The sequence below is a fragment of the Dermochelys coriacea genome, chromosome 1 (assembly GCF_009764565.3).
Source record: "Dermochelys coriacea isolate rDerCor1 chromosome 1, rDerCor1.pri.v4, whole genome shotgun sequence".
NCBI classification, from domain to species: domain Eukaryota; kingdom Metazoa; phylum Chordata; order Testudines; family Dermochelyidae; genus Dermochelys; species Dermochelys coriacea.
The window spans coordinates 239,728,899-239,745,680 of NC_050068.2; the positions used below are offsets into that span (position 1 = coordinate 239,728,899).

The window sequence follows — 16,782 nt, forward strand, 5'->3', positions numbered from 1 at the left end:
AGACTTAGAAAGGTGTTCAGAAACAAATTAACAGTATGACTAAACATCTCTTTCTCTCAGCTGTCCAGTTTACTGTCTGTGTGTGAAAATTAAAACCTCAATGAGAGAAAAAGTTTCAAAAGATCATCAACCAAGATGACTCTTTTGGAGAGGTCAAAAAAATCCTTTCATGTTGTTTCCATATAGTATAAAGCAGCAAAAAAAAGAGGGGGGCATAAGCTCATTCTCTCCCCCCAGTTCTCTTTCCAGGTTCCCTTAATAGTTAGGGTCTTCTACTTTGAAAGCTAGAGGGTCATTCAGATCAGATTGGACACGTAGCTCTTCCAGGAACTTTCCCTAATCAAAAATATGACTATTACAATTAATAAAATTTGGTTGATTGAGTCGGAACAACATCTGGGAGTAGAATTGTGCTTCAACAACATCTACAATTACCAGCCTTTCATGTTTTTTCTAGAACCGACTGGAACATTTTCAACTAAATGTAATTTCATCTCAATATGCCATTTAGTAAAAGCCAGAACATTCCACAGAAACTTAGCAATTTATGCAAAGTTTCTGATGGGAAGGCCTCATGTCCAGGGCTCCCTGGTCACTTCTGATGAGAGAGAGCGAGATATCAAAAACTTGACCTTTCTGATCGTAAGACACATTTTTTACACAATTCTATTTTGCGAAAGCATTCCAAAGTTTTGTTTGCAACCTCACAAGTTTTTGTGAGACTGAACTATCATTCTCTGACCAGCTCTAGATTTTTCTGAAGCCACTACAGCACTAACAAGCACTAAACAACTCACACTAATAATGTGACTGGTTTCTAGAGAGTAATGAGACTGAGTACAACAATCAACTGGTGGCTAACACTGAAGAGTTAAGATCAGTAATTTACTTACAGAAGCCTAAATTTTTACTGAAGGCACCTACCTGTTTTGATTTCTTATTTGGCAGGGAAGCTGTGTTCTAGTCAGATGAAACTGAAAAGCAAGAAAAATTATTGCAGGTCCAAATGGCAGAGTAAACAGTAGCCCAATACCATACAAACAAAACACTAGCACAAGAATATTGCAGCTATCCTCCTTTTTTCTGTCACAGCATTTCATAGAAAGCAAGTCCCAGCTGTACCCTGCTTACAAGAAGCTACTACAAGTAGAATCTAAAAAAGACAAAAGAATAAAAAGGGGAGATGCATCATATCCAAACATGTTCTTTAAATACACAAGAAACAACAACCACCAGCTCTTAAAGGTGGTGAGGCAGGCTTCACAGAGTCCAGGGTTGGGATCAGTGGACTGAGAGACAAACTAATAAAATCCACCTTCATTTCAGCTCCCTGTTCAAGCCACATAGTTAAGCATGGATTGGGGCCACACCCAGGCAGTCCAAATACAATTGCAGTAGACATAAAAATAGCATAGCAAAGCAACACCTGGCAATAACCATTTTTCTCCTGTGTCTTTTGATATTAGCAATAGCTGTAATCTGAGCTAGTTTTAGATCTTCCCATTTCACTTCAGACCTGTAGCAAGACAAAGATTTCACACAACATTCATAGAGAAAGTTAACTTACAACCGACCTCTCCAAGAATAGTATAAGGAGCACCTCAGAACACAGATATAGATATATACTAAAAAGGAAGAAATGCAACCATTTCTTGTTATGAAAACTCAAACCTCATAACCCCTTTAATTATGGAATATAGAAATGTGAGAAATCTGAAACTGTGTTGCCTGAAATAAATGGTGAGTACTGTACTTCAGATTAGAAGGAGATCAAAATATTTGATATAAAATATTATCTCTAAAGGAATCTAACACAGGGATAGAGTGGGTGTGGGGAGAGAAAGGGAAAAGAGAAACATACTTACCAACCACCAAAGTCAGTCTCACCACAAAGTTACTCCAACATCTTGGAGACCTGAAAGAAAAAGATAGTTAATTAAAATAATGTGATGAGATAGCCTATCCATTTCGTTGACTAGCACTATTCTTTCATTCAGATGGACTCATCTAGGATGCCACACCCTGCCTAGCAACTATTACTAATTAGGAAAAGCTGTTTTTCCTTGCTAACAAAGACTAGACATTAAAGGAGCAGTAGTGTTTGTGGTTTCCCAGCTGATTTGGTATGGATTATTTAAAGTCTCTCACAAATTCTAAGAATGCTATATTGTAATTATACTAATTATTTGTAGTAGAGAGTTGATGCAGTTTAATAGCTAGAGATGCTGGCCTTCCATAATCAGCCTGTTTGGCACCTCATTGCCTAAGGCCCATGTCCTGCAAATACTTGTTCCCTGTTGCACAAAGTCTTAACCCTAAATATACCAGAAATAAACCAAGCTCTATGACATTTTTCTTATGCCAAGTCTGAATTTGTCTCAAAAGTTTGAGGCAAACTAGAGATGGTATTTGGGAGCTCTGCATATAACAAGAGGTGTTTTCACTTCTTGAAAATTTACCTTTTTTATTTGGTTTATCATAATTCTGAAACACTCTGTAGGGATTGCCTTAACTAGGGAAAGGTTTGAATTTCCTTCAGACTTAGCTACACCATGGTAGCTAAAACCAACCTTTTTTTTTTCTTAATATAGATACAGGAGCCTAGGCTAAAAATTACCAGCTAATATGTTAAAGATGTTGCCCTGCATCTGCACTAGGAAAATAGCTGAGTTTAGGTCACTTAACTAGTATGCATTAGGTTACATGGGTCCAACCTAAACTCAAACTTTTTCTAGTTATTTTTTTCTCCTTTCTTCTCTCACAGAAGGTTGGGGGAAGAACTGGTAACTTTTCAGGGAAGAGAGAAGTAGGTGTCTTCGGATAATAGTTATGGAGTTATTAAAGGTAGTTTATGCATACATAAGGAATTCTGCAAGGTTAATAAATATCCTTCTAATCTGCCTTTTGCTGGCATAACTGTCACTTAGGAATGCTGTGCCAGCAAAACACCCTGTATAGATGCAGATATACTGGGGGGAAAGCCCTTTGCAAATATATCATTTCTAGGGCTGTCAAACAATTAAAAAAATTAATTGCAATTAATTGCATTGTTAAAAAATAATGGAATACCATTTAAATATTGAGATGTTTTCTACATTTTCATATGTACAGTGCTCACTTTATATTTTTGATTACAAATATTTGCACTGTAAAAAACAAAATAAATAGTATTTTTCAATTCACCCCATACAAGTACTGTAGTGCAATCTCTTTACCATGAAAGTTGAACTTACAAAGTAGAATTATGTACCAAAAAAACTGAATTGAAAAATAAAATATAAAACTTTAGAGCCTACAAGTCCACTCAGTCCTACTTCAGCCAATTGCTCAGACAAACAAATGTGGTTACAATTTGCCGGAGATAATGCTGCCTGGTTCTTGTTTACATCACCTAAAAATGAGAACAGGTATTTGCATGGCACTATTGTAGCCGGTATCGCAAGCTATTTACATGCCAGATGCACTAAAAATGCATATGTACCCTCATCTTCAACCACCGTTCCAGAGGACATGCGTCCATGCTGATGACGATGGGTTCTGCTCGATAATGATCCAAAGCAGAGCGGACCGACATATGTTCATTTTCATCATCTGACTAAGATGCCACCAACAGAAGGCTGATTTTCCTTTTTTTGGTGGTTTAGGTCAGTAGTTTCCGCATCGGAATATTGCTCTTTTAAGACTTCTGAAAGCATGCTCCACACCTCACCCCTCTCAGATTTTGGAATGCACTTCAGATTCTTAAACCTTGGGTCGAGTGCTGTAGCTATTTTTAGAAATCTCACATTGATACTTTCTTTGTGGTTTGTCAAATCTGCAGTGAAAGTGTTCTTAAAACAAACATGTGCTGGGTCATCATCTGAGACTGCTGTAACGTGAAATATATGGCAGAATGTGGGTAAAACAGAGCTGAAGACATACAGTTCTCCCCCAAGTTGTTCAGTCACAAATTTAATTAATGCATTATTTTTTAACAAGCATCATCAGCATGGAAGCATGTCCTCTGGAATGATGGCTGAAGCATGAAGGGGCATACGAATATTTAGCATATCTAGCACATAAATACCTTGCAGCACAGCTACAAAAGTGCCATGCGAACGCCTGTTCTCACTTTCAGGTGATATTGTAAAGAAGCAGCAGGCAGCATCTCCTCCTGTAAATGTACACACACTTGTTTGTCTTAGCAATTGGCAAAATAAGAAGTAGGACTGTGTGGACTTGTAGACTCTAAAGTTTTACATCATTACATAATTTCTCTCAAAAAAAACAAAACAAAAAAGTCTACATTAGTAGATTGCACTTTCCTGATAAAGAGATTGCACTATAGTACTTGGAGGTGAATTGAAAAATACTATTTTATTTTTACAGTGAAAATTTATAATAAAAATATATAAAATGAGTACTGTACACATTGTATTCTGTTATATTTGAAAATGTAGAAAAACATCTGAAAATATTTAATAAATTTCAATTGGTATTCTATTAACAGTGCAATTAAAATTTTGTCATGATTGAGTTAATTGTGTGAGTCAACTGCAATTAATTGACAGCCCTACTTATTTCATTTGCTGAAATCATAAATGATACTGGCATGAAACACTCCTGCTGGAATAAGCTGTATCTCCCTTTTGCGGGTAGGCAAGGCATTCATGTTGGCTTTTATAGAGCGTAGATATTCCAGAACCACTAGATCTGTTTTCCCTCTGTAGAAAGAGTGGTTTAGAAAATGCATCTGGAACAACTTCTTTCCCACTGACTTTTTGGGTACACTATGCAAACTTTAGTACTTGCGCACATGTTAGGAAGTTCACAGCTGTAATAGTTGCAGCAGAGTAGCACATGGAGGCCCCAACTGCAACTGGGCCCCTTTTGCTAGTTACTAACTATAACCAGATTTCAAAATACTTCATTACAGAGAATGGCTATCCCCATTTTACAAATGGCATCATGTGACCCCCTTTTACAGAGACACAAAGCATAGAAATGACTCAAGGAATTGCAGGGCTAGGAATAACCTAGGACACAGGTGGTAAGCAAACTATCATAGCACCCTCAAGTTTGGCATAAATTTAACTATATATTTCTTGAGAGGCCCAGTTTTATTTTTAAATGTGTTTAAGCACTACTCTGCAAGACCCATGTGACAGCAATGCAAGTCTAATTTTCAAAAAGTGACTTCAGTACCTAAATCACTTGTAAATGAAACTTGGTCTCAGGGAGGTCCTGCAATGTGAGTGGAGCAATGCCTAAATACCTCCAAAAACATTGGGTCTCTTGTGCTTACTTTCCTAGGGGAAGTGGTGCACATCCTCTCTATTACGGGTCTGTACCACCTTCATTTGAGCTTCAAACGCTTTTATTGTATCTGTAATATGTTACAATGTATTTTTCATTAAAGTGATTGATACCCTTCCTCTTTGACAGATAGGGTGAATAATTCAGCTTTTCCTACAGCCTCAGATCTACGGTGATTACAGATTTATTTGGGCATAAGCTTGCCTGGGTAAAGAACCCACTTCAGATGCAGCTGAAGTAGGTTCTTTACCCAGGCAAGCTTATGCCCAAATAAATCTGTAGTCTTTAAGGTGCCACCACTGTTTTTTTGCAGACAGACTTACAAAGCTACCCCTTTGATACTTGTCACCCTATGATGTGGATTTTAGAGGGCCTGCTGTGCCTAAGAGCTAAAATTGCAGGTATAGACTCACATTTCCAGCTGAAGTGTGAATTTATGCAGCCTTGATACAGACTCCAAGTGATTTTGTAAGTGTTCAAGATTATATACACAGGCACATTCCTCACCAGAATAGCCAATGTTTCATAGGCTGTGACATCTATGCCTTAGAGCCCCTCTAGTGCCAGCCCTTTGAGATCTTCCTGGGATTCCTTTGCCTCATTTTCTCCTGGTCCCTGCCCTAGGATGGAGCAACCCAGATAAAGTCTAGCCAACCTGGGCCAGAATTTTTTTTTTTTTTTTTTTTTTTTTTTTTTTTTTAAACCACACTGTTTGCTTTTCAGGAGTTGCTACCTGAAATCTCAAGTGCAATTCTACTACAGCCATATGAGAGCAACAAAAGTAGCTTTTCTGTTGTAAGTTTAACCAGAAACTAAAGCATGTTTACATCTGTGAGTAGTTGATCTACAACTTTGAAATTAAGGCTCTAGATTTGGTTCTATGGTATATAGAAGCCTGGGAAGTTTATTCTAAGTGTCCACACACTAATGCCACTGGTTGCTACTATGAGAAACAAGGCTGCATGTAGTATGACTAATTGCAGGCACAGATGTCTACTATAGACCAGGTTAGAAAGAGCCGATTAGACCTCCATTCAAATGCAGTGACATTTTATTTTGAAGACAGTGATATTAAACACAAACAAGTAGTATCTGAACTGAGAAGTTATCACCTCCAGAAGTTAGAGATGAGGTACACATTGCTTACTAGTACTAGCCATTGGGGTCTTTCCTGCAGAACTATGCTAGTACACATGGAGTCAGAAGGAAGACTGACTGAATCTGTGGAGACAAGGAATTCTGCCTTCTTCCTTAAGAAGTTGAAGTTTCATGTTTCTAGGTCACAAGTCCTCCTTAGACTTGGATGCAGTGATGACTTCAGCTGCCTCAGCCTCATTTTCTTGGTTTTGTGGTTCAATGGAATCCACAGACACCTTACCCGATGGGGTGAAGGGTCCCACAATCCAAGACAGAGGAGTATTCTCCATCATGTATGCCATCAGCTCATCCACATATTCCTGGGCCTTGGTCACCATCTCCTGGCTCTGGGTCAGGAGGCTGCTGGAGAGATCCTGGAAGGAATGGGCAGTGGAGAAAGAATCATGAAGCTCTTCCATGTTGTGATACATCTGTTGCACCTTATCCTGAAAGTTGGTGGGGAGACCTTGAATGCTGGATACTAGCATCTGGCAGGCATCCTGCAGCTGCTGGATAATGCTGCGGGACATAGCCAAAGTCTCAGACTCCATCTGTTGGAGAAAGAAATTCAATTCTAATGTTCAAACAATAAATATCAAACTTGCCACTGCCTCAGGTGGTGTTGCAAGGTACTAATGGCAATCAAGGAGGTCTGATGGAAAGACCATTATCTCCAACAAGGTCTGCAATGGGTGTGCCATGCATTTTCGGGAGAAATATAAACAAAAATTGCTCCTTCCTTAAGAGGAACAGCTTGTGACAATGGAGGCTAACACCAGAGGCAATAAGCCTTGTAAACTGGCTCAGAACAGAGCTAATTCAAGTTATTTAACAGGGGTTTCACTGTTGCAAGCCCATGATCTACAATATCAGTTTCCAGGCTGTGCTGAGGTTAAAAAAGAAGCACTCTTTAGATTCATGCTTGGCACAGACCTTGCTGGTGTGATGTCACTTTAGGGATGTCTAAGCAAGGAAGTCACCTATTTCTATTTTTTGTAACAAGTCACCCGATTTTAGTCAGCGACTTATCCAAAGATAAGTCACTCTGCAAGGTTAGCCAGTATTCTGGGCCCTGCAGACCAGAGGACACTTCCCCCCATACATACCTCTGGTTTTGCCAAATCTTTGATCTCATTGCTTTTTGGCTGCTCTCTGTTCCAGCTCAGCCATATGTGATGCAACTTCTCCTGGACTTCTTGAAGTTTGACACCTTGCTTAATGTATTCAATCTAGAAATGGATTAAGCATAGTGAGGAGACATTTGCACATCATTTATTCTAGTTTTACTGCTTATGAACTAGCCTTCACCCCACAGAGTGGTATGCTCAATGCATCAAGAGTAGAAGGGTCTAGTTACATAGCACACAATCATGACTGAGGTCTAAGCCTCATTGTACCACATTCTATACAGGCAGAATGAAAGGGGTTCCCTGCCCTGGAGGGCATCAGCCTAAGAAGTAGTTTCTCCTACCAGTCCCATGGTTTGATGAAGCTGGGAAAGAGCCTCTCTGATGTTTTGACTGGTACGTCTCATCTTGTCTAGGGAATAGCGGTAGGCACGTTGGCGAAGTTTGGTTGACAGGGAACCTAAACGCACGAAGTAACTCCGATGCTCTTGTGGTTGTGCTGAAGACACTTCAGCGCCTTCCACGGGTTCAGCAAGTTCAGCTAGAGGGAAGAAAGTTCAGGTTGTTCACCCTCTCAAATGAGATTGGGAAAGGAGTACAAGCCATACTGATGTTCTGTTAAATCAGAAGCCAAACTCCTGTAACAAGGGAGTTTGGTACCTATCAAGTAACTTCAGCCTTTTTAAAAAAAAAAAGCCCACCTATAGCTGCCTCACTAAATAAGATTAAGCGAGTTTTTGCTTACTTGGATAATGAAAGTGACTAATGAATAGTCATGCCCATAATTCCTTCTAGTAGCACCCTGTCCCCACTTGTAATCCCATAAAATTCAGATACATGCCCACCAACTAGAAGTTGAGATGAGGGTTAAGATATGAAAATGCTGTAGGATGAGCCCGAATTTGGTGACAGATACAGGATTGAGGAGAAGCCTAGAGAAGTTCAGCCCAAAGGGAGTATTATCCTAAACACTTTTAAAGACAAGCTTGTCCTTCATGTGTTCTGACCTAGTTCATCGTCTGTCATGGGAAGATAGTGATCCAAGAGCTCTTCGGATTTTTCCAGCACTGTTTCCATTCCACTTATGGCCAGTTGGCCCATTCTTGATTCCACAACTGTGCTCATGCTGTCAGTTACCATTGATTTGGTGGTCTTCATACCATCCTGTACAACCTCTTTGGTCATATCTACCATTCTGATCATGGTCTCTTTGACATCTGTCAGTCTGGAAGATGCCAAGTCCTGTGTTTCAGATGTAACCTAGAGAAAAGTGATCAAGACATTATTGTACAGTAATGCAGAGTGATAACACTGCATTGACCAAGAGATTGAGGTTGGGGGGGATTACCATCTGCTCTGCCCCATAGATCAAATCTTCAGGAGAAGAACTGCAACTTGCTGTTAAGCTCCAGACCAGAGTTATGTTTAAACACTAGCTCCCACCTCTTGACTGCTTTTAGTATGGCGTGTTCCTCTACTGGAGGAAGCATCCAATTATTGGCACCCCTATCATAAACACTTGATCTAGTCATTTTGTAGAGGGAGGGTGGTGAAAGTTACCTTATCAGCAGTCTGTTGAAGGATTGGTAGAGTCTCCTCCACTTTGTCAGGTACTTCAGAAGTACACTCATCTGCTGTGATCACTATAGAGACACCATAGTTTCTTAATTGGTCAATTTTGCTACTGCAATATTTACAGAACCTGGCTCACATCTGTAATGAGAGCTTCAGTTCTCCAATATGTTCAGGAAGCAGTAGTTTGGGTTGTAGGTGCTGTACATTTACACACTTGCATGGAATCTAGACCTTCAGGGGGATTTCATTTCCCCTTCCTTCCCCATGTAAGGGGATTTCCTCCCTCTTCCCCAAGAGATGAGCTTTTCTGGTAATAATTTTCCATGAAAAGTAGCATCCCCTTCAATAGTTTAGTTCCATGTTTCTTCCCATTCATCTTAATTCAGTTACCCAATCAAGATTGTTATGACTAGTATAAGAACACTTTCTCCTCCCATCTATACTTACTGCAGAATTTTACTCAAGCATGCTAGGCATTACTTTACAGGCTCCCTCTTCTGGGGAGGGATTTTTATGTTCTTGGTAGAGTGGGAATGGACTATGTGCAAGGATCTCTCACTCCATAGTCTTGCAGCTCTGAAGACTTTTGATCAAAGGTTTAACTCATCACTCTGGAAGGCACCAAGAAGTTTTTGCAATGCCTTGGCTGCAATAAATCCAATTAACTGTTCTCATGAAGAACCAAGTCAGGGAGTACCCATTGCTGTTGGCATCAGGCAATAGCTTGACAAGAAGCTAGTTAAGAATAGTTTAACAGTTGTAATCTGTTTGCAGTGTTGTTGTAGCCATGTTGGTCCAGAGATATTAGACAAGGTGAGTAAGGTAATCTTTTATTGGACCAACTTCTGTTGGAGAGACTACATTTTGAGCCTCTCAAGTTACAGAATGAGGATCTCATTTTGCAATTAGGTACCTTTCAAAGGGTGTTGCTCCTTAAAGGGAAAGGAGCAAGCACTAATCTCACCTCCTAGCTACAGTGAAGAGGAGTACAATTTCAGCAGTAGTAATTCATGTAAGCAAAGCCCTTCATTAACATCAGCAGATATTAGTTTATATCCATGGGCTACTGTATTATTCCTATCAGGACACCAACCCTGCTGCCAGCCTGTCCTCCAGTACTCCAGGCATACTGATTTTCATTACATGAGTTTTAGAGATGGCAGCTTCCCAATTGGGTGTTAAGATCCAACTATCAAGAAATTGTACCATACAAACAAAGGTCTGCATACATGCTTTACTCACCCTGAGGTTCAAGTTTAGTTACAACTGGCTGTGCACTGCCTACTGCAACACTGGTTATGGATGTCATACCCTTCTCGGCCATGTCACAGAGGGACCTTACATAGGGATGGCTCTCCTTGGTGGAAGCATAAGCAGTGGCAGCCAGATCATAGGCAGAGTTGACTAAAGGTAGACTAGCCACCCTCCTCAAGACATTCTAGAGAGGCAAGGGACAGAACAGCGAGTCAGGGAAGCAATGTTCTAAACTGGGGCTGAACCATTACTTTTTATACCCTTAGACATGTTGCCCCCCCCCCAGGCAAAGGATTGTTTAATGGTATGAAAGCCTGAAGAGCCAAGAGGCCCAACAGCTGCTTCTGAAGTTAGAGAACTGAAACCAGATCACAAGTTTAACTAAAGCAAAAAGAATTTTTAAACATCCTTATAAGCCAAGCTATTTTGCAGCTTATGGAAGAGTAAATGAATAGATCTCTAGACATTGAGGTGGGCATATGTGAAGCCTGCTATGAAACAGCCAGCCATCTTTTGTATTCACATGTTGAACTAGCAATGCTTAAGAGAAAGCACCTACCTGTTGCTCCTCCTCCCCATGCTCTGGGGATGCCATATCTGTCTCTTTTCCATTAGAAGTCATGGTATAATCAGACATACCTGAAGAGGGCAAGAAGAAAGGCCTGAAGTTACAAGTTAGTTTCTCCTTAAGAAATTTACAGCACCCTAAAGACAAGAGCAGTGTTCTACTCCAAAGAAAGAGAAGACAACATGGCAGGGCCATCATCAGATTAATATTTAGAGGAACATTAGCTCTTTAGTGAGCTAAGTACATATTTCTTGCTTAAAAAAAAAAAAAGAGTAATGACAATTTCAGTTCTACTGCAGCTAAGAAAGAAGAAGGATTCCTTCTCATGGCACAGAGGTTCAAAACATTCCACTTTCCTGAGTCCATTAAAGGTAGTAGGTATCATTACTACTAAAGGTCATGTAATAGTCCTAACTGCAGGAAAAAAAAAATTAAATGTGATCCTGTTACTCACCAGCTAAGGGGCTTAAGGCCAACAAGCATTAAGTGCCCCAGACTCAGCTTCCCAACTGCTGTCCTACCCACAGCTTCTTAATACAGACACTTACACATCTAAACATTTCTTAGCAGCATAACCGCAAAGCCCTGATCAAGGAATTGTATAAACACTTTTTAAAAAGTGACTACAAAATCCTTATTACTAACAATTCCTACTACTTCAAGGGCAAGCACCAAGTCACTTACCTTTCTCAGTTCTCCAGACACTACTTTACTCCACTCAACACCTGGTCAGGTTTTATACACTCCTGGTGATGTAATTGTGAGGGAAGGGAGTGAAATACTCAGGACTGACAGTTCAGGGAATCAGTGAAAAGAAGGCTTTGCTTTCCTTACCAATTGGAGAATGCAAATCCCTTGGGGCCTGCAGAGATTGGGCATGAGTTATTCCCCAAATGTGATTCCAATTAATACTCTTGGGTCTTTGCTGTCATCCAGCTGAACTCACTTTGCTTCCACAGCCTGCCTAGAAATAGTTGCTAGTTAGGATGGATACCATTTTCAAAAACACCTCTGTGACTAAAAAGCCATTGACTTTCATGGCCCTTTCCAATGGGAAAGGGGAGAGAAATTTTTTTTAAAAAAGGTAAAGAAAAGGGTAAAAAATTGAAACAGAACTTTCATTTTGTTTGAAAAATCTAAAAAAAAACCCATAAAAAAAAACCCCAAATAAAAAAAATCAGACAAATATAGACCATCTCTGGTGGTAAGGTTGCAGATAGCAATGTGCCTGCTTCACCTGCATGTTGGTCATAGTTTCAAAGTAAAAACTGGCATACTGTAACAAAGAGTAACATACTGAAGACTGGTAGTTTTCTCCAGTGGTTAGGATACTAGCCAAGGATTTGAGCTGGGTTCAATTTTATACTCTACCACAGACTTCCTGCATGACCTTGTGCAAGACACTTAGCCTCTTGGTGCCTCAGTTCCCCCTCTGTGTAGCGGGGATAATATGGCTTCCATGCTTCATAGAAGTTTTATGAGGTGCTCAGATACTCTGGCAATCAGGGCTATATAAATACCTTAGATAGATAGTGAAGCATTTTGTTGGGGAACAAGCGTTAGGTAAGGTAACTGGAAGAACGTGCCCCTCTCCTCCTTCATGCACCTTTCCAAAAAAAAAAAAGAAAAGTATGCCACTTTCTGTTACAGGGAAGGGTGGGAGAAAGGAATGTTTATCCCTCTGTCACCCCTTCATTGTTCTCCCTCAGGGTTTGAATTGGAAAAAAAAGTGGTGGTACTGTCCCAAGCTCTGGCCACAATCCAAGTTCTGCCAAGTGAGATGCTACTTATAGCAGATTGTGCAGATGTACAAAACATGAGCACACATGCTCTGCTGGATTCCCCTTTGGGCTTGGGTCCCTCTCTATAAGGTTCAGCTACACCAGTGGGTATGACCAGATTAAGATGGAAGCACAATAGCCACATGCTTGGATCTCAGTCATGTGATTATGTCAATCTCAGCTGTCATTTACAAATATATATTTCTACCTCACATGGCTGCAAAGAGAAGCTTGAGAATATCCATTGAATTGAACTGAGACAGTGATGTCTGCCCATGTCTGCACCCAGCCTCCTGCAGAGGAAGAAGCAGCATCCACACCAAGAGAAGTAACTCTTTATCTTCCACCCGGCCCTTGCTGTTCCTGGTGTGTGCCTGCCCACCCACCTTCCCAGGACTTCAACAGGTAAATGCTTAGCTGGGCTCTGTGGGATTGGTGGCATCTGGTCTTTTAGCCCCAAGGGTCAGATTTTGGCCATGGGAGCGTGAAGTTCCCTAATGACATCCACTCTCACCATGAAAATGAGATGCCAGTCCCAGTAGATTATGCACATCTGCAATCCTCCCTCTCCTTTCTTGCCTACTTTGATCAGCAGTGAAATAGTTAAAAATCTAGACATGTATACCACCATCACTTGGCATGGGAGTTACCCCACTTTGATGAATGGGGCAGTTCACACCTTTCTGAGCTCCTGTGTCAGGCTCTCTGCAGGGACAGGCAAATGCCTGTGTATCTGATTTTGCTCTTTTCATGTTTTCAAGGTTTTTCCCATAATCTGTTGTCACATTATATTGATAGAGTTTAGCTCTAGCACCTGAAGACCAGCCACTCCTGATAATGCAAAAAGCACAGAAATGTAAGTCTGGACGGGACCTCCAATGCACCCTGACTGTTTTGGGGTTCTCACAGAATGAGGCCGCTTTATTCATATAACTTGCAAGACACAAAGTTTTCCAAGTAACTGAATTTGAAAGTATTTTACTGTTCGTTCTAAACATATGAAGCTGTATTTTTCAAATGTTTCTCAGGCTGCATTTTGTAATGCTTAAGGAAAAGGCCTCTCCACTCCATTGACAGCTTATGCCTTCAATACAGATAAATGTCAAGGAAATTGTAAACATTTGTAAAATGAGCATGATTGCATGAAAATACAATTTCCCATTGGATTCCTTCTCGCCCACTGTACAGTACAGCCTTGTGACACAAATTACTTCATGGCATTACTTGTGATATTTTTGAGAAGGTGTGAGGTTCTGGTGCAGTTAGTTGGGACAGCAAAAGAGTTATGGATAAACCAGAAGTAACTGAGATTCTTTAGTTGAATTTTGATACCCTACCCAGTGCTGAATCATCTTAATTTCCATCTTTGTAGTTTTTTTATGTTGGTGCTATCCCCTTTCCTTATGAACATTTACCCCAAATGGGCAACTGACAGAGATTCTGAGATACTTCCCTTTAGCTGCCACCTTTCCCACTTGACATTGTCATGCAATATTAAAATATTTGTGGGCGGACTAGGACTGAGCAAATAATGAATTTTTCATTTCAGGGCCTGAACAAAAAACAAAATTAAAAACAATCCGTTCAAACCAAAGCTGATTTTATTTTTCAGTTTCTCCTCATTGAAATGGAATAAATCAACAAATGTGTTTTGAGCCAAACAAAACTATTCATTTGACCCTAAAAGATTATTTTTCAGTTTTTCATTTCATGTAGGTTTTGGGTGCTTTGTACTCCCCTCCCTTTTTTTAAATCTAGCTAAATTTTGAAAAGAAACACCATTTCAAAATGAAAAAAAAAAAGTGTTTCATTTCCAAATGGTCAAAACGAAACTATTTGAAATGAAAAGTCAAAATATTTCATTTTGAAATGAACAAAACAAACTGTTTTGACTTTTTCAATTTCTTTCCCCCATTTTTTACTTGAATTTTCAAATAATTGCTGTGTTCTGAAAAATGCATTTTTTGGCAAATTTATGATTAAAGAATATTTTACCCAGCTCTAGTAAAGATTTTTCATCCTGTATTAAATTGAGCTTCTGTTACCTGTACTAAAGAATCCAGGTTCCTTAGCAAACTCATACACCTCTTTAGATGGCCTGGCTACTGGGGTGGAGTGGGGTACAAACCCCCACACTGTGTTAGCCTGGGTTACACTACCATTTTCATGTGGCAGCATTTCACACCCACTGTACACAGGGGTAAATGACTACACAAGGTGCAAAGCAGTGGAGAAGCAGGCCTGTATTGTGCAAGTGTCCCAGGACATATAGTGAAGATCTATATATTCTTCTGCCTGGTCTGCCCACTCTCTTCCAACCTGCATTTTGGAGGGCAGTAGCAGCCCCACAGAGCCTGATATCCCATTAGCTACAGAACAATGATTCCCTACTCAGCCATTCCTCCTGTCCTGCCTGGCTATATAGGGCAAATCACAATGTTGCCCTTAAAGAGCTTTCTACTTACAAGAGGGGACAACTGGAACTCTAACAGAATTTAAACTACAACAGGGTTAAAAAAAGAACAAGGTAAGTTCGTGGAGGATAGGTCCATCAATGGCTATTAGCCAGGATAGGCAGGGATGGTATCCCTAGCCCGGTTGCCAGAAGCTGGGAATGGGTGACAGGGGATGGATCACTTGATGATTACCTGTTCATTCCCTCTGGGGCACCTGGCACTGGCCGCTGTCGGCAGACAGGACACTGTGCTGGATAGACCTTTGATCTGACCCAGTAGGGCCGCTCTTATGGTCTTATGTAAAGGACTATGCAATGGCACATTCTGTTTGCAATCTGCTAAAATTCCTAATCTTTGATTAACCTCCCTATTTTAAATTGCTTCTGTTCACCATATGTATAACCAAACAAAAGTCTTGCTCAAGGGCAGACTTGCTATATTTCCCTTTCCCCTCCTGCAGCTGGTATTTAAATGATTCCGTGAATTTTGGGAGGCAGATTTCAGCAACAAAGGGACTTTCAAAGAACCTGATTTATTTATTTATTTCCAGGCTGGACGGACCTTTGGTCTGATCCAGTAGGGCCGCTCTTATGGTCTTATGTAAAGGATTATGCAATGGCACATTCTGTTTGCAATCTGCTAAAATTCCTAATCTTTGATTAACCTCCCTATTTTAAATTGCTTCTGTTCACCATATGTGTAACCAAACAAAAGTCTTGCTCAAGGGCAGACTTGCTATAGTTCCCTTTCCCCTCCCGCAGCCAGTATTTAAATGATTCCGTGAATTTTGGGAGGCAGATTTCAGCAACAAAGGAACTTTCAAAGAACCTGATTTATTTATTTATTTCCAGGCTATTCTGAGGCTCAGCTCTAATCTCAGAGCTGAGTTCACAAAGATCAAAGCTTTCGTTTGACAAACTTGACAGTTCTACAAATAAATTAGCTCCACAGGGAAGTCGTGTCCTGTAACAGCTTCCAATCTTCTGCAGTCTAAATAGTGTCATTTGTCACATGCCCCTTCTTATCCATATTCTGCAGTTTCTGTGGAGTTTGCTTATATTCTGCCTCTTAAAGCACTGAAGGGTCCCACAAACCAACACAGAGGTGTTCTGTACACCACATACTCCAGCAGCTCATTCATATGTTCCTCTTTCTTGGTCACTTTCTCCCATATTTGGGAGAGGATTCGTCTAGACAGATTTTGGAAGGAATCAAGAGTGGAGAATGAAGCACGGAGCACTTCTGTGGTATGGGAAACTTGTTGCATCTTGTCCTGAAAGTTGACGGGAAAGTATTCAATAATGATCAGTAGGAACGGGTAGATGGTCTTCAGGGGTTGGGTAATTTTATGAATCAAGGCAATGATGCAATATTTCAGCAACTGCAAGAAGCAAATTAATATTGTGAAGGTACAATTTTAGAAATATCTCTTGAAATGGGAGACATCTACAACTATACTTTTGTTTGATCCTAAAACTGTTCCCCAATACAGAACCATTGTTCCCACTCTCTTTGATGTTTTCAATGCCAATCCAGCCCTGTTTGGTATGGTTCCCCCGATCACTGAGGAGCTTCTGTTGAAGCTATAT

General features: G+C 40.3%; 3 protein-coding genes and 1 long non-coding RNA gene across 15 annotated transcripts in view; 1 reads left to right on the top strand and 3 right to left on the bottom strand.

Annotated features, from left to right (window-relative positions):
* LOC119863059 overlaps window positions 1-2,113 on the bottom strand; it is an 85,887-nt gene extending 83,774 nt beyond the window's left edge. For 2 of the 6 annotated variants that reach the window (XR_005295476.2, XR_005295473.2), the window contains exons 1-2: window positions 1,866-2,094; window positions 925-974 (exon numbers count right to left, since the gene is read on the bottom strand). The gene's annotated coding sequence lies outside the window, so the exon portion shown is untranslated. Of the gene's footprint in view, window positions 1-924; window positions 975-1,233; window positions 1,327-1,567; window positions 1,678-1,865 lie in introns of those variants that run through there. The other 4 variants (XM_038420812.1, XM_038420826.2, XM_043517309.1 and 1 more) reach the window with 4 other exon arrangements.
* Window positions 1-16,782, top strand: part of LOC119863080 — a 49,622-nt gene that overhangs the window by 7,922 nt on the left and 24,918 nt on the right. For both annotated transcript variants that reach the window (XR_005295480.2, XR_005295477.2), the window contains exon 3: window positions 12,963-13,142. This is a non-coding gene — a long non-coding RNA (uncharacterized LOC119863080). The remainder of the gene's footprint in view (window positions 1-12,962; window positions 13,143-16,782) is intronic.
* On the bottom strand, window positions 6,329-11,830 carry LOC119863042 (perilipin-3-like). Of its 2 annotated transcripts, none has more exons than XM_038420773.2 (8): window positions 11,641-11,830; window positions 10,948-11,027; window positions 10,377-10,572; window positions 9,120-9,202; window positions 8,567-8,819; window positions 7,904-8,100; window positions 7,539-7,661; window positions 6,329-6,983 (listed from the first exon to the last, which is right to left on the bottom strand). In XM_038420773.2, exons 2-8 carry the CDS (start codon window positions 11,023-11,025, stop codon window positions 6,576-6,578), a joined length of 1,338 nt encoding a protein of 445 aa, XP_038276701.1. In that variant the 5' UTR covers window positions 11,026-11,027; window positions 11,641-11,830; the 3' UTR covers window positions 6,329-6,575. The 2 variants fall into 2 exon arrangements, with proteins under 2 accessions (XP_038276701.1, XP_038276709.1); XM_038420781.2 differs by lacking the exon at window positions 11,641-11,830 and adding an exon at window positions 11,411-11,611.
* The window catches only part of LOC119863049 (perilipin-3-like), a 105,070-nt gene continuing 104,297 nt past the window's right edge, over window positions 16,010-16,782 (bottom strand). For 4 of the 5 annotated variants that reach the window (XM_043517258.1, XM_043517270.1, XM_043517254.1 and 1 more), the window contains one exon: window positions 16,010-16,574. In XM_043517258.1, the coding sequence (XP_043373193.1) occupies window positions 16,248-16,574 (327 nt within the window). In that variant the 3' untranslated portion in view covers window positions 16,010-16,247. The remainder of the gene's footprint in view (window positions 16,575-16,782) is intronic. The other variant, XM_038420802.2, reaches the window with a different exon arrangement.